Source organism: Corylus avellana, chromosome ca8 (assembly GCF_901000735.1).
Source record: "Corylus avellana chromosome ca8, CavTom2PMs-1.0".
Taxonomy (NCBI): domain Eukaryota; kingdom Viridiplantae; phylum Streptophyta; class Magnoliopsida; order Fagales; family Betulaceae; genus Corylus; species Corylus avellana.
The window spans coordinates 6,744,757-6,768,803 of NC_081548.1; the positions used below are offsets into that span (position 1 = coordinate 6,744,757).

A 24,047-nucleotide genomic window follows, 5' to 3' on the forward strand; every position below is an offset into this window, starting at 1 on the left:
CTTCTCTTCTCCAATTTTTTTTTTTTTTTTTCTTCTACTTCTTCTTCTCTTCTCCTTTTCTTTTTCTTCTTCTCTTCTCCTTTTCTTTTTCTTCTTCTGCTTCGATTTGCTGCATGCTTCTCAATTTTTTCCCTTCTCACCTTCTGTTTTTCTTCTTCCTTTAGAGGTGCCGTGTAGTCGGTGCACAAAAGCAAGGAGATTCAGACATACAGGAGAGAGAATGCACATGTGTGGGGAAAATAAATGAAGAGGGAAAAAGTTGAGGGTGGAAATAAAAAGAGGGAAAAAAAGTTTAAAATCCCGCCTATTTTTTGAGTTTTGTTGGGCCACTTGAGGTGATTTTCTGACGTGCCAGATGTCGCACGTCAGGAATTTCTGACGTGCCACACATGGCACGTCAGGAATCTACTCAAAAAAATAATAAATAATTATCTATATAAATATATAAAGCTATATATATATAATTTGCTGACGTGGTATATCCACCCGTCAGCAAAATTCTAACGTGGTACATCCACACGTCAGAAAAATTCTGACGTGGTAGGTCTCACCACGTCAGCAATTATATAAATGTCTATCTTTTGAAATCTGAAATATTTTCTTGACGTTCAAATATTTTACACGTCAGAATTTTCTGACATGTCTGTCGAGACACGTCAGAAAATTCTGATGTGCTACTATTCGTGAGTCTGAAAAAAAATTTCTGACGTTTTAAATTTTAAATGTCAGAAAATTGCTGACGTGGTAAAAAATATGATACTGTAGCCACGTCAGAAAATGCCTGTTTTTTTGTAGTGCTAATATTCTCAAATGTCACTTTAATACGTTGAGCCAAAGTTTTCGTCAGTTAGTGCTCAAGTTGGAACAAGAATTAAAGTCGCTGCAATTTAGAAAACGGGATCCAGATCCCTTCCAATTGAGGGAATAATTGGGGAGATTCTCCAATTGTTTATCTTGACCGTTCATTTTGATCCAACGCACTATAGAATGCCATGTATCCCACTATAAATTAAGTAATAAAATATCATTTAATTTTTAAAAAGAATATAAAAATTAAAATAATAATAAATTATAAAATAATTATAAAATAATATTGGGTGGCATTCTGTATTATTTTATTTTCTTTATTTTTAATTATTTAATTATTTAATTATAGTGGGACATGTGGCATTCTGTAGAGCATTGGATCAAAATGAACGGTCCAAATGGACAATTGGAGAATCTCCAATTAACCCCTTAATGGAAGGGAATCCGAATCTAAGAAAACCAAATTAAAAACCGACCAAGACTACTGGGCCCCACGGTAAGACTTAATTGATGCAACTCACACGGTCACACCCCGTATTCTGCTCTAATTTGCCTCTAGTCTTTGTTTAACCCATGAAAGCTGCACAAACCCTGGCACTTAAAGGCTTTGTTTGACAAACGACTTCACAGATATTTTTTCTCATTATTCCCTTCTCATTATATTTCTTTTGTCTAACTAAAAATTACGTATCCCCTTTTCCATATTGATGAGGAAAAAAAATTGAAATTTAATAACACACTAAGAAAAAGTTTGGTATGCGAATGACTATTTCAAATATTAAAGTATATTCAGATTGGACATAAATTTAGCTTAAATCTAATTTCAATTTGTTTCAATTCCAACCGATCTAATTCTGTTGTACTATGAAACATAATACTTCTCTAGAACAAAGAATGGAAATGGAAGAATCAACTCTTTATTGAATGGAATTGGCCAATTCGAGATGGCTAATCTCCGACAGTTTCTGCCAAAATGCAAAAAAGTCTTCCCTCCTTTGCACTCCACCAGCCTTTATAAGGCTTAATCAGTTGAGGCAATTCTGTTTACAGTTTTAGCTCTAACTAACTACCATATCCACACGTACACAATCTCCTAACAGAATTACTACATTAACTACATAACAGATTTCAACTGCTCTTCCCTTCCAGCTCATCTTCTAAGCTCCACTTCACTGCCTGGCTCTGTTAGGAACTCCCGGTGACATACTACATGGATTGAAAATTGCAGCTGCCTCGTCGAGCCAATCCACGTGGGCCAATGAAGTCGGGTCTGTTTGGCAAACCCCTTCCCCCACCCTCACCTTTTTTCTTTTTTTTTTTTTTACTGTTCACATTATTTTTTCTAAAAAAATAATATAAAAACATTCTTACTTGTTTCACTCTTTATACTACATAATTTATTTTTTATTATTATTCAAATAACAAAATAACTACAAAATAAAACTTTTTAAAATTTCAATACAAAAAATTCAAAACTGTATATACCCCATTAATCTATCACCCAAAAGGGTTTGCCAAAGGGACGCTTGCGCTCGAAAAATTTTAGAAAGAGAGCCCTTATGGTCCGAACCTTCTACAAAATACCACTTTTGCAGCACCCAATCAGCATGTGCCACATCATCATTTCAACAAACACAGCAAATCAAAGTGAAAAAAAATACCAAAAAGAAAAAAACATAGCACCCAGCAGACCCACTGGCCTAGGTCTCGCCAGCCATTAGGCGGGTCATTGTTGGTCACAACAATGACCCGCTGTGACCCACCTCACAACCCGCCATGACCCGACGAAATTCACCTCAAAACTCAATTCTAATGCCCCAAAATCCGTTTCTAATGCCTCAAAACTCATTTTTGGATTCAAATCTAAAACTTAAAAATGGGAAGTTAATCCTTTAGCGATTTATCACCCTAAAGGCCGAAAACTGATGCCGAAGAGAGGTGACCCACGGTGTGGCGAGACCCACGCCATGGGTCTGGCCAAGTTAACGAAGGGGCACAAGTTTTTTTAGCTTCTACTTTTTCTTTTTAATCAAGTGTATTTGGGCTTAGATTATCTTGGTGCAATTTTTGAGCTTTTGCTTAGGTGTCAGCTTGGGATTGGGGGGCTGTAAAACATGGGTTTTAAGGTTGCTCTAACCAAAGTTAAACTCTTCAGAATTTTGGTTGTTCCCCAATTTCAGTGGTGAGTTATTTTCCAAACTTTGACTGGACAAATTTTCTGGGCTGCTTGACTTTACTTCTTGACTTGGGTCAAGTCAATCAGGCACACCATGCTCATCGTATCTAATAGAGTATTGTAAAATGTTATGAGAAAAATTGATTCCAATCTAGGTTGGTGATGATATATTGATCATGGGCTACAACCTCAGAATGACCCTTTTGTTCCTCTCCATGCTTATCAGCTTCCTTAGCCAAACTCCAACTGAAGTTGCTCCAATTGTCTACAACCATATCTGCACAAACACAACCACTTTAACCGCCAACAGCAACTACCAATCCAACGTCCTTCGCCTCCTCGCTTACCTCTCCTCCAAAGCCACTAGCAACTTAGAATTCTACTACGCCTCCGTCGGAAACTCTGTCGACATGGTTTACGGCCTCTTCCTATGCCGCGGTGACCTCCCTGCCGCAGACTGCCAAAATTGTGTCGTCGTGGCAACCAAGGAGATAGTCGGATACTGCACCGAGGAGAAAGTGGTCATGGCTTGGTACTCGGAGTGTATTTTACGCTACTCTAACTTGTATATCTTCTCCACCATGGCCTCCGAACCTACCTCTTCTATTTCGAGCACGGATACAGTTTCAGACCCTAACCGGTTTGACAAGCTAGTGACGGCAACAATGAATGGTTTGGCAAGTAGCTTTTCGAATGTTGCGTTTGGAGCCAAGAAGTTTGGGACAAAAGAAGCAAATTTCACAGCTTCACGAACACTATACACCCTTGTGCAGTCCATGCCGGACCTATCGGGTTACAATTGCAATAGGTGTCTTCAGATAGCGAAGAAGAATCTGTCGCGTTGCTGCACAGGAATGAAAAGTGGTAGAGTAATGCATTCAAGTTGCTATCTTTGGTGAATAGAGATTTACGGCTGCCATGAGGCAGCCAAGTGTTAGACATTTTGCCCCTTTTTCTTTTTTTTTTTTTTCTGAAAAAAAAAAAAAAAAAAGAAAAAAAAAAAGAAAGATAAATATTAAAGGAGAATCTAAATTTAAGGTATTAGCACTAAATTTGAGGCATTAGCACTAAATTTAGGATGATCGAATACCTTTTGGATGATACAATTCCTAAAAGGTTAACCTTCCACCTCTAGGTTTTAGTTTTAAATCCAAAAATAAATTTTGAGGCATTAGAAACTAAATATTAACTCACAAAAATTTAACAAAAAAAAAAAAAAAAAAACAAAACAAAATTCAGTAAGACTAGGAAGAGAGATTTTTCTACAATTTTTTATTTTTTTTTATTTTAATGAAGCCACATCAGACTTTGGCAGACATTTGTCTGACTCTTGGCAACCTGATAGCAGGACTCATCTTTGGTATGATGTGTACCTATTTTACTTGACAGTAAACACAACATCCAGCACTTGTTCCTCCACCACCTAGTTCTGGTAAAGTTTTTTATTTTTGTTTTTGTTTTTTTATTTTTTTTATAGAATAGTTACAGTTGATTCCATCACTCTTTTATTTATAATTTGAGGATGAAAAGGGAATCTATTTTTCATTCTGTCCTTAAGTTAAAAATATTAGGGGTAACTTCACTGAAGACATCTAAACTTTCACTCAATTTGACAAACTTCCGTACACTTTAAAATCTCTCAATTTAGTCCCCTAAACTTTCAATTGCTCTCAATTTGAACCCTTCCGTCAAATTTTGCCGTTAGAAATGCCAAAAAAGACCAAATATCCCTGATTTTCGTTTTTTTTTTTAAATAAAATAAGTTTTGGAATTAAGGGTAAAGTTGGAATTTTATAAAAAAAGTCAGGGGTATAAACGTCATTTAACATTTAAAATCTGACACAGGGGTCCAAATTGATTGCAATTGAAAGTTCAGTTGACTAAATTGAAAGATTTTGAAGTTCAGAATGGTTTATCAAATCGGGTGGAAGTTAGGGGTTCTTGAGTGAAGGCACCCCAAAATATTAACAAAAAAATAAGGGAAAATTTAACTTATGACCCCTAAACTACCATAAATTTTGAGATGACCCTTCCAAATTTTGAAAACTCTCAATTTCACCCCTAAACTTTCTATTTTGATGCAATTGATCCCATCCGCCAATTTTTGCCACAAAAAAGATCAAATTACCCTTCAATTTTTTAATTTTTAAATTGAAATTAAGGGTAAGTTTAGAATTTTGTAAAAATGCCAGTGGTATAAAGGTCATTTTATCAACATCCAAACCCGACCCACCTGTCACCTCAAATTGGAAAGTTCGGGGGGGGGGGGGGAGTGGGGTGAAATGACGCTTTTAAAATTTGGTGGGTCTTCTCAAAATGAACAGTAGTTTAGGGGTTTTAAGTGAAGTTTCCCCAAAAACTAAATACAACACATTTTCCATGCCTAGATACCTGAAGACCAGTTTTCCTGAAAAACTTTTGTAGGATTCCAAACTTGAAAATGATGTAGTTTCAACTAATTTCGGCGATGAATAATTGGAGAAATTGTCTATTCGGTGAAGAGGTTCTGATTGTTAATAGCTAAAATGGAAACCAAAGAGTACAACTTCAATCGACAAATTGTTGTAGCCTTGTGAGATAGCATAATGTATCCCTGTAAGAGCAACCATGGATTCTCCATTTTTACATAAGTGGAATGAAGTTTTTTGGTCAATGCTGAGATGACTTCACCCACTGAGTTGCTTAGCAGTGACTGAAAAAGAAGCATTAGTAGCAACATCAAAATTAATCTTCAAAGAAACTGTTAGCAAAACATCTTTAACGGGGATGTACAAAAATACTTTAGCATTCAATTTTGATAAAGTTACTTCGTTTCATGCCAAACTTCTGAGATATAATTAGTATTATAACAAACAATGAAGAAAACATTTCTGGACTCTAATTATGGCTACGTTTAGCTCAACTTAAGAACATAGGTTACTATAATTAATAAATATTGCCAACTTGTCAGTAAAATATTATTTTTATTATTATTATTTAGAATACAACTATAATTACAAACAATTCTACCCCACAGCTTATAAATGAAACGGGAATAATATTGTTTATGCACGAAAATGTCAAATCTCATTTTTGGCAATTATTGTCATTGTTGCTCCGATTTCTGTTTGTGCTATGCTATTCGTTATGGGCTATTGCTTCCTTAGAAGGAGAGCAAGAAAGAAGTACAATGCCATACAAGAAGGTGGTGGTAAAATATAAATGATTTAATTTTATAGGATTTGGTTAAGATGCAATTACTGTGCAGCTAGAGTGAGAGGACATGAAAATTGTCCACATGCTTCGTAGCCAGGTGTCCAGATCGCCTAGCTAGCAAGTGCATGGCTTAACTGTCCTCTCATATTAACGACAGAAATGTGTTATAAATTGGTTTGTAGTTAATTCATATAATGCATCTAATAAAGTGATGTGTCCCAAAACTATTAAAAAAAACATGTGTTTCTCAGATGTTATTAAAAGAACGAACAATTCTTACATGTTAAGAGATATATCATTTTATAATATGTGTTTGTATGAATTAACTACGTTGGGAGACTCTTACTCGAGATATGAAGTCATTAAATGTCTCCATATTGGCTTCTTATTTGTACAAAATGATCCAGTTGATAGGCCAACGACAGAATCCATAGTTCTCATACTAAACAGTTGCTCAGTTCCTCTCACGTCACCTAAAGAACCAGCATACTTCTTTAGCAGTGTAGGAGAGCAAAACATGCAACCAAATGAGACAAATTAAGTCGGGCCAATCTACAAGCAAATCACTGCCCATGTCTATTCATGAAGCATCTATTACTGATGTATACCCTCGGTAGCATTATGGTGTTTGATGCCTGATCCGAAATGAGAATACAAAGAAAACAAGGTGCATCTCCCTCTATGCTTAGAACTTGATGCCCATTCATAATTTTGTCTCAAATTATAAGTAGGTGTCTTTAATTGCAAGTTGTTTTATATTTGGACCACTCAAATTTGTGAAGAAGAAACGATGTAGTGGAAGACTAAAATAACTAATCAAAGAGCAATGTCTTTGATTTTGCAATGAGAAGCGTTTTCGTCTTTTACTCAAAGATAAGCTCAAACCCGCAGGTTGAGAAAAGAATTCAAACTCCACGGAGATTTGAGAGTCTTTGATTTTATAAAAATTCAATTAAGTCCCTTTTTTACATTACAAAGTAGCATATTTACCGAAGAGAAATACTTGTACAGAAAGTCAACATAATCCTAGTAGTAATAGTAAACATAATCATAATAATAAGGAAAGGAAATAATTAAAGTAAATCTAATCCTATTATGGAAAGGAAATAAAATCCAAATCAAATAAAAATATTCTACAAATAAAATCCTAATAAAATATATAAAATTGACAATTAACGGAAATAGTGAAAATCTTTCTTTTTGCACTTGCATTATCTGAGAACGGGTAAAATTTTAATCAAGCGGCACTGCTCTAATATTATTTTTAATATTTTTCTTATTTTCGTTTTTATCAAAAATATAGGTAAATATCGTCCTACATCAAGAAATGATTCACTTCAATATTTTTTTCCATATTTTTCCCGTCTTAATCCCATAAATTTAATAGATCAACCATTAGATTTATGGACTCATGTAGATCCTATATAAATTTAATGGTGGATTCATCCATTCACTATGGAGATAGTCAAAAGATGGTTGAAAAATGAATGAATTATATCATTTTTCTTCGTGGACCACACACAAATTCAATAGTAGATTCATCCATTCACTATTCGTAGATGAGTAAAAGATGTGATGGATAATGATTTTAATCCTTTGCCAAAATGATACGATGTGTACAAGATAGGTTGGTTGATCCAAGACATTCCTTGCCACTGCTTATAGTTGTTGTGCTTACTGTAAGCACGCTGCACTTGTTGTTAGGGCTAAGCAAATTCACCAACTAACTGCTAACCAACTTTCGACTGACACCAGTCGTGACCGACTAAATGCCTGACAGGAGGCGGCATGATTTTTTTCTATTTCAAATTTTTCGGTGCGGTAGGTGGAAGAGGTTTTTCTAACTGTACTGACTTCACTGACCGACTTTACCGACAAATTTTCCATTTTTCCACATACTGACATTACTAACTGCCATTACCAATCAACATTGCCGAACCGACTTTACCGATCGCCATTAGGTGTCGATAAAAAAAATTGGTGAAATAAGTCCATGAAATTTTCAACTTTTCGAAAGGCGAAGATAAAATTTTTCTACCGAAACCAACATTATCGGCTGACGCTCAGCCCTGCTTGCAATAGCCAGCAGTAGTGAAGAATCAAAGATTGCCTTCTAAGCAAAACGTAAGAGTGATTATTTCCGAAAAAACAAAAACAAAAAAAAATTACTATAAAATATGAGAAATGTAAAGGATCTTTTTTATCCTTACAAAATTGATGTGCCTTTTAAAATTACCATTAAATTTGTGATGGATTACTATTAAATTTGATTAAATGGTAATCTTAAAAGTCACATCAACTTTGAAAAAAGATTAAAAGAAAATAAAAAGACGGTTTCTAACATTAGTCATAAAATAGTTGTCAACCTCTAATTCCCACATTGATAGCAGATCGGACCCAGCTTCAGGGAGTAATTTTAGAAGTCACTCTTGTGTTACTCCACATCATCTTTTGAGTGACACAAGAGTAACTTTTAGCATTGCTTAGCTTCCATTTTCTTAATGAACAAATAAAGTTTAGTCCAAATCCACGGCCAAGTTGTGGGTGGTCCAAGGTTATTTATTTACTTTTCATAATTTTCATTTTTTATAAAAAGGGTATTGTGGTGTTGGGAGATAAAGCGGTTATGCAGTTTTTACCAAAAATACATTAATATGCATAGTTGAACACAACTCTAGTCCAAAAGCCTAAGCGAATGGGCTAAGGTCTACCTATGTGGGACACAACACTCACAAGTGCACTCTCAACAATCTCCCTCTCACTTGTGAGTCTCTTCACATTGACTTAACTCTCCCTCGCTTGTGAGTCTTTTTATTTTTCCAATAGTGTCTCACATCAACAGTTGCGGATGGCCGGAGATACAATTATAAACCCGACACGTCCAAACACCCGTCCCAAGAAGGTAACCATGGCTCTGATACCAATTTTTTTAACCGTGCACAATATATAATCGAAAAGAGAGAGAGAGAGAGAGCCTAGTTCCATCTACTTGGCCTTCCACTGGTATTAATATGAGTGTACCGGTGTACGGTGAGAAGTATTTATTAAAGTTAAGTTTCACATAATGCGAACTTAAGTTTAATCAATAGTTAATAACAATATAAAATAACGTCAATACCTTTTTTAGTACCTAAGTTTTCACTTTTTTATTTTTTTTCCACTTAGGTTTTAATTCGTATCATAGATGATACCTAATTTATGGGTAAATACCGGTTTAGTACCTCTGTCACCATTCCGTCAATCAAGCTAACGAACTGACATGTGTTATAACAAAAAAATGCCATGTGTCCAAACAAAAATTAAAAATTAAAAAATTAATTAAAATAATTAAAAATCAAAATCAAAACTTAAAAAAAGAAAAAGACAAATATGGGGTGGCCAGGCCACCCCATTTTGGCCATTGGCCGGAATGAGGCGGGTGAAATTAGTTCGGTTGATGGAATGTGACAAAAGTATTAAATTGGTCTTTCCCCATAAGTTAGGTACCATTTGTGATGCAATTTGAAACCTAGGTATGAAAAAATGAAAAAAGTGAAAACTTAAGTACTAAAAAGTTATTAACCCTATCAAATATCATAATCATCACATAATGCAAACTTAATCATTTAATCAATGGTTTAATAATAATATAAAATATCCTAATTATCACATAATGCAAACTTATGTACAAACTATAAACCAAATTAAGTAAAAAATCTCACATCTTGACAATCTATGGACGGCAATACCAAATGGCACAACTAATTTAGGGGAAACTTTACTTTAGACCTCTGAACTAACACGCGATTTGACATACCCCCCCTCGAACTTTGAAATCTCTATTTGGATTCCCGAACTTTCAATTACAATCAATTTGAACCCCTTTGTCAATTTCTACTGCTAAAACCCCTAAAAAGATAAAATTACCATTCAATTTTCTTTTTATTAAAAGAAATTGAAATTAAAGAAAAAAGGGGTCACAAGGTGGCCCAATCGTGGGTCACCTTGTGATTTTTCTTTTTATATAGAATATATCTTTTTTAATTTTTAATTTGAAATTATTGGTAAATTTGAAATTTTATAAAATAGCCAAGAGTATAAACGTCATTATATTACTTTTAACGTTTAAAATTTGACGGATGGGTTCAAATTGATTGCAATTGAAAGTTCAATGATTCAAATTGTGAAGTTTCAAAGTTCGAGGGGTATATCAAATTACGTAGTAGTTCAAGAGTCTAAAATGAAGTTTCTCTATTAATTTAATTTTTTATTGTTCACGAGGCCTTTACTTATACATTTTGGGTTGCTGACAAGTTTGAGATTCTTGCTGTCATTTGTGATAAAATATTAATTAAATTTTTTAGATAAGTGGTGATTTAATGTGATATCAGAATAAAGCAAAGATTATAAGTTCAAACCCAGATCACTTCCTATGTTTCCCTACCTTTTAATTACATGGGCCACTTGAAATTATAATTTCAAAGTTTAAAAATTGGAAGTTTAGAGGTTTTGCAAAAATTGGAAGTAAACATACTATAAGCGGTTTTGCAATCATAACTTCGAAGTTTAAAAATTTGCAATGTCGTCAATCAGTAACCCATGTTTCATCTCCCCATCTTTCATCTCTGATCCTTTTAAATTTATCAATTTTTTAGTTAAAATGTCAAAAATACCCCTTTAAAAAAATGAAAAAATAAAAAATAAAAAAAAATACATTGGACTCACCCACTACTTGGCAGTGGGTTTGGACTGAACTTTATTTGTTCTTTAGGAAAATTGAAGGCAATAGAGCCCGAAGCTGGGTTCGATCTGTTACGAACGTGGGAAGTAGAGGCTAAGGACTATTTTATGAGTAATGCTAGAACCTGTCTTTTTATCCTCTCAAAATTGATATGATTTTTATGATTATTATTAGATCAAATTTCAATAGTATTGATCTATCTCAAATTCAATGGTGATTTTAAAAAGAATATCAACTTTGGAAGGATAAAAAAATAATCCTTAACATTTCTCATATATTATTTTTTGTTTTCTAAATAATCACAAAATTAACAGGTTATGATTAAGGAGTATGACCCGTTTAAATAAAAGAGTAAGGTAATAGTTGATTTTATATAATCTTATATCAATGTCTCGATATAACTCGAACTTGACACGCAACATTAGGATTTACAATTTTTGTCAGGACTTTCGAGCCCGACAAGGACCCACACAAAATTAATAGGTTAAAGGTTTGACCTGTTGAATTAAATAAATGGAATTAAAATTTACCTATAGAATCTTATATCCTTATTTCGACATAATTCGAATCCAAAACGTTATCACAAATGGTCACCCTTGCAACCAACCTATCAACTCAACGATATTTCCCAGCAATACATGTAGATGAATTCTGTTTTTTATAAGGAAAGGATGCCCATGAGAGAGTTGTTAATTATTCCATAAACTTTTCCTCTGCAAAATAGGAGAAATCATGCCCAACACGCATTGGCAAATGGCAAGAAATGTATTACTGTTCAGTTCCATGTGATAGGCTGATTGCCAACTACTATTTAAAAGCTTTGAAGGACAGGAATGAATTTAACTTTAGAAGAGTGGACTGTACTTAATTTATAAAAAAATAATAATAAATTAAAAATAAAAAAGCACTCTAAAAATAAGGATTAGGATCTTCTTCATTTAAAATGAATTAGATAATATCCAGTTAGTTATAGTAGATAAGTATTTTTGTCTCCTCAAAAAGTGAAAAGACAAAAATACCTCTCCACTATGAGTAACTAGATATTAATATTATCTACTATGCCTCCTCGTCCCATCCCTGGTGAAGGACTTCTGGTTTCTGAATTTTCATTGAAAATAATGGCATTACCTATATATAAAAATCACCATGAATTTAATCATCCCCACATAAAGAACATAGCCAAATAGACCTGAAATTCTCTATTTTGATCAAGCAATTCCATTCAAAATCAACAACCAGTTGAGAAGAATAACAAGAAAAGCCAAGAGCTACAAGATCTTATAGAAAGGCCAATCACAAAATAAAAATAAAATAAAATAAAATAAACAGCAATGAGAAAATTACAAATCTACATCCTTTTATAAACATGATTTCTCCATTTGAAAATTTGACAGAATTTGTTAATGAGCAACATCAACCGCAATCACATTCTTAATGGGACACAACTATACAAATAAGATACCAATAGGCCACTTAGAATTACTCGTATCATTAATATGTAAGAAATACATTATTTTTAGTTTATTAAATTTTTGTAGGAAATTTCAACAAACGGATTTATGAAAAATTTAGTTCGGATAGCATTTTATCAGATCTACTGTACCACGTCCACACATTCCCAGCTCTCCACTGTAACACGTGGATGGATCATCGAAGGGTCAGGATGGGTCCAAGAAAAGGAGAATCATCATGCACCCCTACAATCAAACAGTCAACGTCTGGATTTTGATTTTATTTATGAATCTTGTAGTTTTTATATAAGTGATATATTTGTACATAAATCAACATCTAAAATGTAATTTGAAATCATGAATGGAAAGCCCTGCATTAATTAAGTTGAATTTATTTTATTTTATTTTTGTAAAAATTTCGAACTTCATTTATAAACTGAATAATACGAGTGTAAAAACTCGAACAAAAGAGTACAAAGCTCTACATGCCTAGAGCACGTAGCTCTAATATTACAACATCACAGATGCTTTCTGGAATTTCTTCGATCCAAACTTTATTCATAACTTGTTTTACCAGTGCTTTTGCTAGACAATGAGTAGTTGCCAGAATAATAGTTACAATTTAAGAATATTACTCACTTACAGTTGATGAATATCATTCAGTCACACTTGAAAACTATCACAGAGTTACAGTAAATAGTTAAAGACTATCACCTAGCTAACTTAGCTAGAGATAAAGTTTATTTATATCCAACACGATTCTCTTAATAGGAGCCAACATGAATCTCTTAATAGGAGCATGTTATATTTTAAATATTACTTAGATAAATAAGAGCTTAATGCAGCCTTATTAGGGCTTGATCTTGTGGATATAGATCATAGACCAAATTACATAAATCTCTGTGTTACTATCTTATTATTTTCGTATTTTTATTTCTTTCATATAATCATTGTTTTTATTATTATTATTATTATTATTCTTAATTTCTTTTTCCTCCTTAGAACTAAGAATGCTGCAAAGCTAAAAAAAACACTTCGGATGTTGGGTCTATCAAAAACAATTTTAAAACTAAAAAAAAAAAAAAACTTTCTCCAATTATTTGTAGGAGAATGAAATTAGTATTATTATTAGGGTTTAATACTCTGCCCCTAGGGTTTAAACACTTTATTTTTTCTCTTTTTGGGTTTTATTTTTATCACAGGAGGTACCAGTGGTTTTCATAAAGACGGCTATGGTACCTCTGTTAAAATTTCGTCTAAAATTTAACGAAACGCCACGTCAACATCATTTAAAAATCGCCTCGAGTCATATAGTTAATTATATAAAAAAATTTTAAAAGGATTATAGAATTATATTTTTTTCCAAAAAAAAAAAAAATTGGGGGTGGCTCTTGGCCATTTGGGGGGCGGCTGGCCAACCCCTTTGGCCACCAGGCCACCCCCATTTGGCCAGCTTGGGGGTGGCTCACTGTCGGATGGGGGTGGCCGGGCCAACCCCAAGGAGCCCAAGGGGTAGCCAAAACAACTCCCCAGTAGGTTTGGGGGTGGTTTCGGTCATCCCCTTGGGCTCCTTGGGGGTGACCGAGCCACCCCCATCCGGCAGTGGGTGTAGCGTCCTAGATTTTTAAAAGTCTTATTTCAGAGATATTTATTTGATGATATATTATTTATATTAGGTAATGACATTTATTTTGAGGTGGAGATATTTATTGATGATATTAGGTAGTAATATTTATTATTGAGGAATTTATTAGATCTTATGAATATTGATTTGAGGTTACTATATCATGATGTTGATTTTATATGAGAGATTACATCTTGATTATTTTATTGGGAGATTTAAGAAATATGATAATTGATGATTTATTGATATAATTTGGAGTATGATTGTAATAATTGGTGATTGATTTTATAAGTGAGGAATTTTTGGGATTCAGATTATTAAGGGAAATTAGGTGAAAATAGTATTGGAGATTTTATTAGATTTGTTTTTAATAAATTGGAGTGAAACCTAACTTTCACGCCTACTTTTCCCAATTTTCTCACCTGCTCCCACTCTTTCTTTCTTATTCCTTTTAATTCTTCTTTTCTCTTATTTTCTTTCTTTTCTCCCTCTGCCAACAGCACTACCCCTTCTACTTTTCTTCTTTCTCTTTTACTCCTTCCTTTTTTCTTATTTAAATGCCTCACTCATACAGAAGAGAGGAGAGAAACCGAGTGTGAGATGGGAAAAAGAAAGAGAGTTTAGGCGAGAGAGAGAGAGAGAGAGAGAGTTAGTGAAGGGATAATTATGGTAAGGACCAACTGCAGCAGAACGGGTTTCAAGTAATTACCTTTGATGATCCATTCATGTAATCCACTGTAAGAATTCTTGCTTCCTGAATATGATATTGATATCCAATAATACGGATTCTTGTGGTTTTATAACTTGTCTGGCATTTTGATATATATGATTCAACAATGATTTATATTGTCGGAAATCAATTGACTCACTACTTCACAGTTTTTGTAGTGCTTGCAGGAATGAAAAATCAATGTAATTATGCAGTTGTGATTAGAGATTCATATTGAGATGTACAGAGATTCCAAGTTGGTTAAGTTTTGTCTAGAGTTTAGACTGTCGGATAGATTTGTATAAATGCCTTGTACGACATAGCTTTGGGTATTTTTGTATAAAGAAAAGTATTTTAACGGTATTGTTTTGTATTCATAATTATAGTTTTTCCGCTATATCAGATTATTTTAGCGTAATATTCGAGTTTATTTACAAGATAAAATAAGAGAAATATCGGGATGTTACAAATGGTATCAGAGCATTACCCAACCTGAGATGGTGGGAGTGTGCACAAGCCTATGAGGGTCGCTAGTGGACATACGTTGGTAATGCCAAAAGTGGGTTATATTATAATGATGTCAATTAAGACACAATGAAATGTATGAGGGCCAAAAGTAAAGGGCCGAGAATGAAGAAATTCCCTGAAGATTGCCAATGGTGACACTGGTGTCCAAGAAGAGTGCTTGTGTCATCTCACATCGCTTGGGTATGGAACATGTTATGGTATTTATTCTATGAACAGATTGAATTTAAAAATTATATAGTAACTTGAGTAAGTTATGGTTCAAGTATGATTTGTTTTTAATTTGGGTCGCTCGATTTGAAGATAGGTGATAATTTATGGGTTTTAATTTCGAGGACGAAATTCCTTTAAGGAGGGTAGCATTCCAGATTTTTTAAAGTCTTATTTTAGAGATATTTATTTGACGATATATTATTTATATTAGGTAATGACATTTATTTTGAGGTAGAGATATTTATTGATGATATTAGGTAATAATATTTATTCTTGAGGAATTTATTAGATCTTATGAATATTATTGGAATGAATATTGATTTGAGGTTATTATATCATGATGTTGATTTTATATGAGAGATTATATCTTGATTATTTTATTGAGAGATTTAAGAAATATGATAATTGATGATTAATTGATATAATTTGGAGTATGATTGTAATAATTGGTGATTGATTTTATGAGTGAGGAATTTGTGGAATTCAGATTATTAAGGGAAATTAGGTGAAAATAGTATTGAAGATTTTATTAGATTTGTTTTTAGTAAATTGGAGTGAAACCTAACTTTCATGCCTACTTTTCCCAATTTTCTCACATGCTCCCACTCTTTCTTTCTTATTCCTTTTTATTCTTCTTTTCTATTATTTTCTTTCTTTTCTCCTTCTGCCGACAGCACTGCCCCTTCCACTTTTCTTATTACTCTTTTAGTCCTTCCTTTTTCTTATTTAAATGCCTCACTCATACAGAAGAGAGGAGAGAAACCGAGAGTGAGAGAGGAAAAAGAAATAGAGTTTTGGGGGGAGAGAGAGAGTCAATGAGAGAGAGAGTTAATGAAGGGGTAGTTATGGGTAAGGACCAACTGCAGCAAAACGGATTTCAAGTAATTACCTTTGACAATTCATTCATGTAATCTACTGTAAGTATTCTTATTTCTTGAGTATGATATTGATATCCAATAATACGGATTCTTGTGGTTTTATAACTTGTCTGGCATTTTTATACATATGATACAACAATGATTTATATTGTCGAAAATCAATTGACTCACTACTTCATAGTTTTTGTAGTGCTTGCAGGAATGAAAAATCAAGGTAATTATGCAGTTGTGATTAGAGATTCATATTGAGATATACAGAGATTCCAAGTTGGTTAAGTTTTGTCTAGAGTTTAGATTGTCGAATAGATTTGTATAAATGCCTTGTACAACATAGCTTTGAGTATTTTTGTATAAAGAAAAATATTTTAACAGTATTGTTTTGTATTTGTAATTACAGTTTTTCCGCTATATGAGATTATTTCAGCGTAACATTTGAGTTTATTTACAAGTTAAAAGAAGAGAAATATCGGGGTGTTACACTGAGGGTGGCTTGCCACCCCCATGGCCAAAGGGGGTGACCAAAACTACCCCAAACCCATTGACCGGGGTTGGTTTTGGCCACCCCTTGGGCTCCTTAGGGGTGGCCCGGTCACCCCCATCCGACCATGGGGGTGGCGGCCAAATGGGGTGGCTAGGCCACCCCCATGTCTAAAGGGAGTGACCAGCCACCCCCCCAAAAGGTAGCCACCCACAATTTTTTGTTTTTGAAAAATATACCTTTTTAATCTTTTAATTTTTTTAAAAAAATTAATTATATGACACATAATGATTTTTTATTGGTGATAACGTGGCGTTCCATTAAATTTTGGACGAAATTTTCATAGAGGTACCTTCTCCGTCTTTATGAAAACCACAGGTACCTCCTATAATAAAAATGAAACCTTAAGGGGAAAAAAATAAAGTATTTAAATCCTAAGGGCAAAAGAGTATTCAACCCTTATTATTAATACAACTTTCATCTGACCTCTAATTAACACGTGCTTTTTTCTATTTTCTCTCTGTTTATAAGGGGACAAAAACTTGGTGCAAACATGCGGAAAAGAAAAAAAAAATACAAAAACTTATTTTTTTTATCCTATGATATATTATTACAATACAATTTTCACATGATTTTAAGAAAATCTATAGCAAATAGCTATGACTTGACCCCAATAACTCGGAAAGGAGAGGCAAGATTCTTTGCTAGGGGATGGATGGAACCGAGATAGCACGAAAACAATTTGAAAAATTATATGGAATATGAAAGTTTCAAATTCGGCGAAAGTATTTATATGGCGAGCGTGTCATGATATACTCCCAACAAAAGTCAATCTCAAAAAGAAAAAAATTGTCCAAGATGATCTGTGCATTTTTTGCTGTAGGGAGGAAGAAAATGTTTCTCATATTATATGGGAGTACCCATGATCAGCTCTTATTAAGGCCTATTATTATTAAACTAATTTTCTAGCATCTTACTGATCTTAGCATTGTGAATATGTATTGCTTCACAAACCATTTTCCCTTCATCTTCTGGCCTTCTTCTTGGACAGACAAAATAGAAAGTAAAGCCAAAAAGGTGAAAGACCATTCTTTCATTCTCACCACATATTTATTTAAAGAGGAATGATAAAGACACAACTTAGAAACACAACTTTGGCCAAATTTTTTTTTTTTTTTTATGTGGTCATTTTTTTTTACAAAAAAATTAAAAAAATTTCTAAAGAATAACATGTCTTTTTTTTATTATTATTTGGTATTCTTTTTTTTTTTTTAAAAAAAATGGTCTTTTTGCAATTAAAAAATGACCATAACAAAACGATGTCATTTTGCAATTTTCGTCCAAACTGACAGTTTTGACTAACGGAGTGGCCAAAATGCAATAGTTTGAGAGTTTGGATGGTTACTTTATCACTTTTGGAACATTGGGGGGCTAAATCGAAAACGGCTGGTAGTTTGGGGGGTTTTTTTTTTTTTTTATATATTTTTCCCTTTTATTTTTTATTTTTTATTTTTAACTTGGGATAGAGGCATTTTGGGAAAAAGAAGAAGTTAGAATGGTCGAATGGCAACAATTTGGAAGTTTGAGGGGTCAATTATCACTTTTTAAACATTGGAGTTCAAAATGCAAATTGGCGGATAGTTCAAGGGGATAAAATGTATTTTTCCCATAGAATAATGTGTGGAGGAGGATTTCAACTTAAGACCCCTGTTATGATACCATGTTATCTCGTATCACTTAGTTAATACTTTAACATACATCATCCTCTGCTGATGTAACAAGAATGGGTTATGTGTGGAATTGGTAGAGGGTTTGGCATTATCCTCCCCGGTAATCAAATTCCCGATTGGTTCACATATTAGTGTGAGGGACCCTCAGTACATTTTAAAGTACCTACTGTTGATTGCCATTGAACGAGGTTGGTGTATGTGTTTTCTTTGCATCACGTGTTCAAGTATTATCTTCATATAAAGGTAGCATCTCATATATCAACCATACCAAGAATACTATTCTAACTAATTTGGCAGCAAGAATTGGTGGCCCATTCCCTCTTGAAGATCACCTATTGCTAGGCAATATTGTTCCTACCAATGATATTGAGGATGGTGATGAAGTAGAGGTTCTTGTAGATTGCGGGCCTAAAATCATTGTGAAGAAAATAGGGGTCTATCTAGTATATGAAAGGGTTGTAGATGGAAAAGATGAGGATCATGCCATTACTGTCAGTGATGATGAGGATGACAATAACAATATAGAAAACAGATGCTCCTCTAAGAGAAAAATGAGATCTCCAAATATGATTGATGATTCAGAAAATTTGATGCAAGAGAAAAAGCTCAAAAAGCTTGCTATAGAGGAAAATGAGTATTATTTTTACTCTTTTGTGATGAGATCTCAAAAGTTTCAATTTGAGTAGTTGTAAGATATATATATATTTCACAATGATTAAGTGATTAAATTTATATCTACTTATCAGCTTAAATTTTTGGGATAACTAATAATTTATCTCTTCGCAATTTGCTAGCATGTGATTAGAATCTTCATGCAGGTGGCCAAAGTTTATCTTCATGTTGGTGAACAATTAGGTTATTCAAATTTTATTGAAATTTATATAGTACAAGAGAGGAAGGTTGTGGGGTCCACTTGTCTCGAGTAGTGAATCCTAGTCTACACCTGAGGTTGGAATAATTTTAGAAGTCACTCTTGTGTTCCTCTTGTCTCACTTTATGAATAAGATGGCTTTAAAATCACCAGTTGATTAGATTCAATAATGATCAATTACAAGCCCAATAGTGATTTTAGAAACCATATCATTTTCAGAGTGACTAAATAAGAAGAGTACAAGAGTAACTTCTAGCATTACTCCTCGAGGCTGCTCAAAGCAGGTGAGCTTTATAGCCTCCTCTAAAATTTGGAAAGCAAAATTATAGTGGATCCTCATCTTTTGAATAAAGCCTAAAAGCATAAACTTGTACGTATTAGCATTATTGTCCTATAAACAATCAAATTATGCTTGAGTTGATAAAATGCCAAAACTTCTATTAAAAGCCATTTCCACCCCCTCTTTATAATGTTAAATTGCCTAAACCCCACCTACTGTTTGCAAGATAATTTAACAAATATGCTCAAACATAGTATTTGGTACAAATATAGAGCACAAATGGTTTATATTTCAGAACACACATACTACTATAAATCAATAAATTCAGATCCAATACAATGCAAACAATTAATGAATTCAATACACTCCACAAACATGAAAGGAGAATTTTAACTATAGTACTATTGATCTAACTTTAAACCATGGCCATGGCAAGGATGCCAAAAACAACCATCATCCACCCATAATATATAGGTTTAATGCATTCCTTGGATGCTGAAACAGGAGAAGGTGCTGGAGACACTGTCTGAGGCAACACTGTTATGGCAAGTTTTTGGTTTCCATTCTCACAATGTTTGACAACACCACAAATATACCATTTTCTTCCCGAGGTTGCTAGTGTAATGATAAGTGCCAAATATTGTATATTTGGACCCCTTTATTTACATTTGTTAATCCTTTAGCTGTGTCGTTATTTAATATTTTGTGTTAGTTTTGTGTTTTTAGTGTTTTGTAGGTCATTAAAGAAAAACTACAGCTTTAAAGGGAAAAATGCAAAGTTTGGAAGAAAGCATACTTTGAGAAGATCTAGATGATGTGGTTAAGTCTAACTAAATCCAAGAAAAAGGTTAAATCAGATTAAATTAGATAAAAGATCAGATTTGATAAGTTTTCGGATCGGATTCAAATTTAGATTCTGGGCATGTCTCAGTATTTTGACCGTAACTTTCTACTCAAATACTAGATTGAAGAGATTCAAGTGGCATTGGAAAGCTAACTCAAAATAATACAATTCATTGTGAAATAGGATTTTCCTAATTTGGAAGGTTACTATGCCAAAATCGCCCCGCAATTAAGAGACACAAATCTGAACGAATCCTATTTCGATTTCAGACTGCTATTTTGACTGGGAGACAGACCTCCGAATTATCTAGGTTTAATAGGGCTTGTAGGACTTTTCTAAGCCTATAAGTAGACTTCTTTGCATTTAAGGAAAGAGACACAAGTCCAGAGAGCAAAATTTTATAGTTTTTCTCGTTTTAGTTTAGGTTTTATTTTTATGTGAAGCTAATTCCCAACTAAGGTTGGGGATGAAGCCTCACCGATGAAGAACGACATCACTTTTATGTAAGTCTTTATTTATCCGATTTTATTGAGTTTTATATTTCAATTGTTTTACTTCTAATCAATGTGTGGAGTGATTCTTGGATATCTCTTGTGATTCAAGGATACATGTGATGATTTAAGATAATTCATATGATTGATTGCTTGGCTTTTAACTCATAAAAATTGGATATCCCTTGTGATTTGTTCTACGGATACATCTGGTGTTTCAATTAAATTTGAATTTCTTTTGTGATTTGGTCAATAAATGGATACATGGGATGGTTTTGATTAATTCTTTGAAGCATAGTAAAACATACATAAGATTTAAATTGTGAGAACTTCGGATAAATATTGATGAACATGGAGTATGTTGTTATGATTTGGTGAGTGCGGATTCCTAAACCTTAGTCTTTACCTTTTTTTTTTATTTAGTTTATGTTTATCTTTTAATTTTAAAACCAAAATTCAAAACCCTTTTGGAACTAGGTTAGGATTTAATTAGTTTAGATTTAAATTTCTCTTTAAAAAATACAATTCTCTGTGGGTTCGACATTGCACTTGTAATCTATTAAACTACAATTGATTCGTGCACTTGCGAGTTAAATAAATTTGCACAACATGTAATCACATCATTTCCACTAATCAGGGCCTCAATTCCCAATGGTGCAACACATTGTTGGAAGCCAGTTCCATTGACTTTAAGAACATTATGAACTCCGTCTTTATACTTGAAAACTGCACCAAAAAATTAATTCTTCCATCATCAATCAAACCTAAATAAATACATTTACAATATATTTTTTTTTTTTCGAAAACTCAATAAGAAACAAAAATGATCCTCTAGCAACCCTGTAAAAACAAGATAGCCTCAAAGTCGAGTAATGCTATGCATCAAAATCCGAATGAAAATGATTTTCCTTTACAAAAATTGGAGTAATGCTATGGGAGACGTTCCCTGTCCACTTTTTGGAAAGGAAAAAACTTTCTATTCGGATGAGATATAATCAATACTTTAACGTTCATCCTCATGTGTAGTTTCAAACCCCATTTTAATAGGTGAGACCCAACATCTAAAATATTTAATTAAATTGGAGTGAACTGACAGAATCTAAGTTCAAACTCATGACCTATGGCTCTATTATCATGTTAAATCGCCACTTATTCTAAAAGTCTAAACTGATAGAAACATGTAAATTGAATCAATACTTTAATAAAATATTGATTTGAAAACAAACACGAGCAAATAAAACTAAAAAATTATATAAAAAAATATGGTAAGTACAAAAAGTTTATAGAGTTAATTTACCAAGAGTATCACCGACATGAAACTCCTTTCCTTCAACCCAAGCTTGGTAGTCAAAGTTAATGGTCCAACCCTTGTCATCACCAACCACAAATTCTGTGGCAAAAATTGAAGGGACAAGAATTGCTACGATTGCAAGGATAAAGAAATATTGGGAAGATGCCATTGATTCTCTTTATTGTGTTGTTGGTCTCAAGAACTAGAAATGGTGGGTATCTATAATTCAAAGATCTCACTTCTTGACCGTTTATGGACGGCAACGCTGAATGGCACAATTAATTAATTTAATTTGTTGGAGTTGTTCAAGAGCTAGGCCTTATCTTTTACATTTTGGACTGCTTGCCGGCTTTTAACTTTGAGATTATTGCCGCCATTTTGTGTTAAATATTGCTTAAATATAAAATTTTAATTTTTTAGACAAGTGGTGATCATTTAATGTGATATTAGAATAAAACAAAGATCAATCTTGAGTTCGAATTTTAACTTGGTGTGCTTTCTTATATTTTTATTATATATTTTACGTGTTGTGAGAGTTTGAACTCATATGTGAATGGATTGAAAAATTATTAATTATATAATTAAATTTACTACTTCTTATCTGTTTAAGCTTTAGAAATAATTGATATTTAACACAATGATGTTAGATGATATTATGGGATTTGATTTAATATATTTAATTGTAATTGATTGTAATGATTTGATTTTATTGATATGATTGTAATCATATTTAATTATCATACATATCTGTCTCATTTTTCCTATAAATATGAGTATTTTGTAATGTATAAGAGCGAAATGTCTTAGGGCTTTAATGGTTCGCATAATCTTTACGTATTTTTCTATTTATTTATTTTTTTTTTCATTTAAATTTCTTTATATTGTCTTTTCTTTTACAGCTAAACAAATCGATGTTGCTAAGATTAATGCATGGATGGGAGTGTGCTTCTCAGTTTCTTTAATTTGATTTATGGGCAAGGAAAATTAAACCAAAACGACCGCATTTTGGTCAATAAAAAAATAAATTTTTACATAAAATCTTAAAATAATCAATAATTGAAAAATAAAAATATTAAAAAATTAAAACTATTAAATTTTTTTTTTAAAAAAAAAAATTAAAATCAAAATCATATGGTTTTGGTCAAAATAGGCGTGGTCGTGATCTAATTCATTTTTGGCCAAGGTGGCCTCAGAGCAATCCTCGAGCTGGATACTGGCTCTGGGTGGTCTGCCCACCCAAGGGCCAAAAGAAAAGATTAAAAAAAAAAAAAAAAATTCGTTTTTGGGGATGGCCGGACCACCACCAAGGGCCTCTGCCCATCGTCTAATTTCTTTTCTCCTATCACCAATTTTCTTCATCTTTTCTGTTTCCTTTCTTGACTTTCTTTTCATTCTCTTTTCTTTATTTAATCCCCCTCTCCTTAGCAGCTTTCAGAAACACATAGAGAGTAGAGGGAGAGGGTTGATCTGAGACAGAAATTAAGGGAGAGGCTGAGAAAGAGAGAGAGAGATGGGAGAGTCAGAGTTGATTGAGACAGAAATTGAAGGAAGGCGAGAAAGCGAGAGAGAGATGGGAGAGTCAGAGATTGGGTGAGTTTTAGTTTTTTAATATTTTTATTTTTTAATGATTAATTATTTTAATATTTAATGTAAAAAATTATTTTTTTATTAACTAAAACGAAGTCGTTTTGAACTACCGCACTGTGCGGTAGTTCAAAACTAACACACCTAAGCCTTGCCCTTGGTTTATAGTTTGTACATAAG

At 33.2% G+C, this 24,047-nt stretch overlaps 2 protein-coding genes across 2 annotated transcripts; one reads left to right on the top strand and one right to left on the bottom strand.

Annotated features, from left to right (window-relative positions):
- The first annotated feature begins 3,159 nt into the window (after nt 1-3,159).
- Nucleotides 3,160-19,192, top strand: LOC132190782 (putative cysteine-rich receptor-like protein kinase 9). Its single transcript, XM_059605826.1, has 3 exons — nt 3,160-3,847; nt 18,584-18,694; nt 18,804-19,192. Exons 1-3 carry the CDS (start codon nt 3,160-3,162, stop codon nt 19,190-19,192), a joined length of 1,188 nt encoding a protein of 395 aa, XP_059461809.1.
- An 880-nt stretch (nt 19,193-20,072) lies between these two features.
- On the bottom strand, nt 20,073-22,452 carry LOC132190783 (blue copper protein 1b-like). Its single transcript, XM_059605827.1, has 3 exons — nt 22,290-22,452; nt 21,599-21,718; nt 20,073-20,272 (listed from the first exon to the last, which is right to left on the bottom strand). The coding sequence occupies exons 1-3, from the start codon at nt 22,450-22,452 to the stop codon at nt 20,073-20,075; spliced, it is 483 nt and encodes a 160-aa protein (XP_059461810.1).
- Between the last annotated feature and the right edge of the window lie 1,595 nt (nt 22,453-24,047).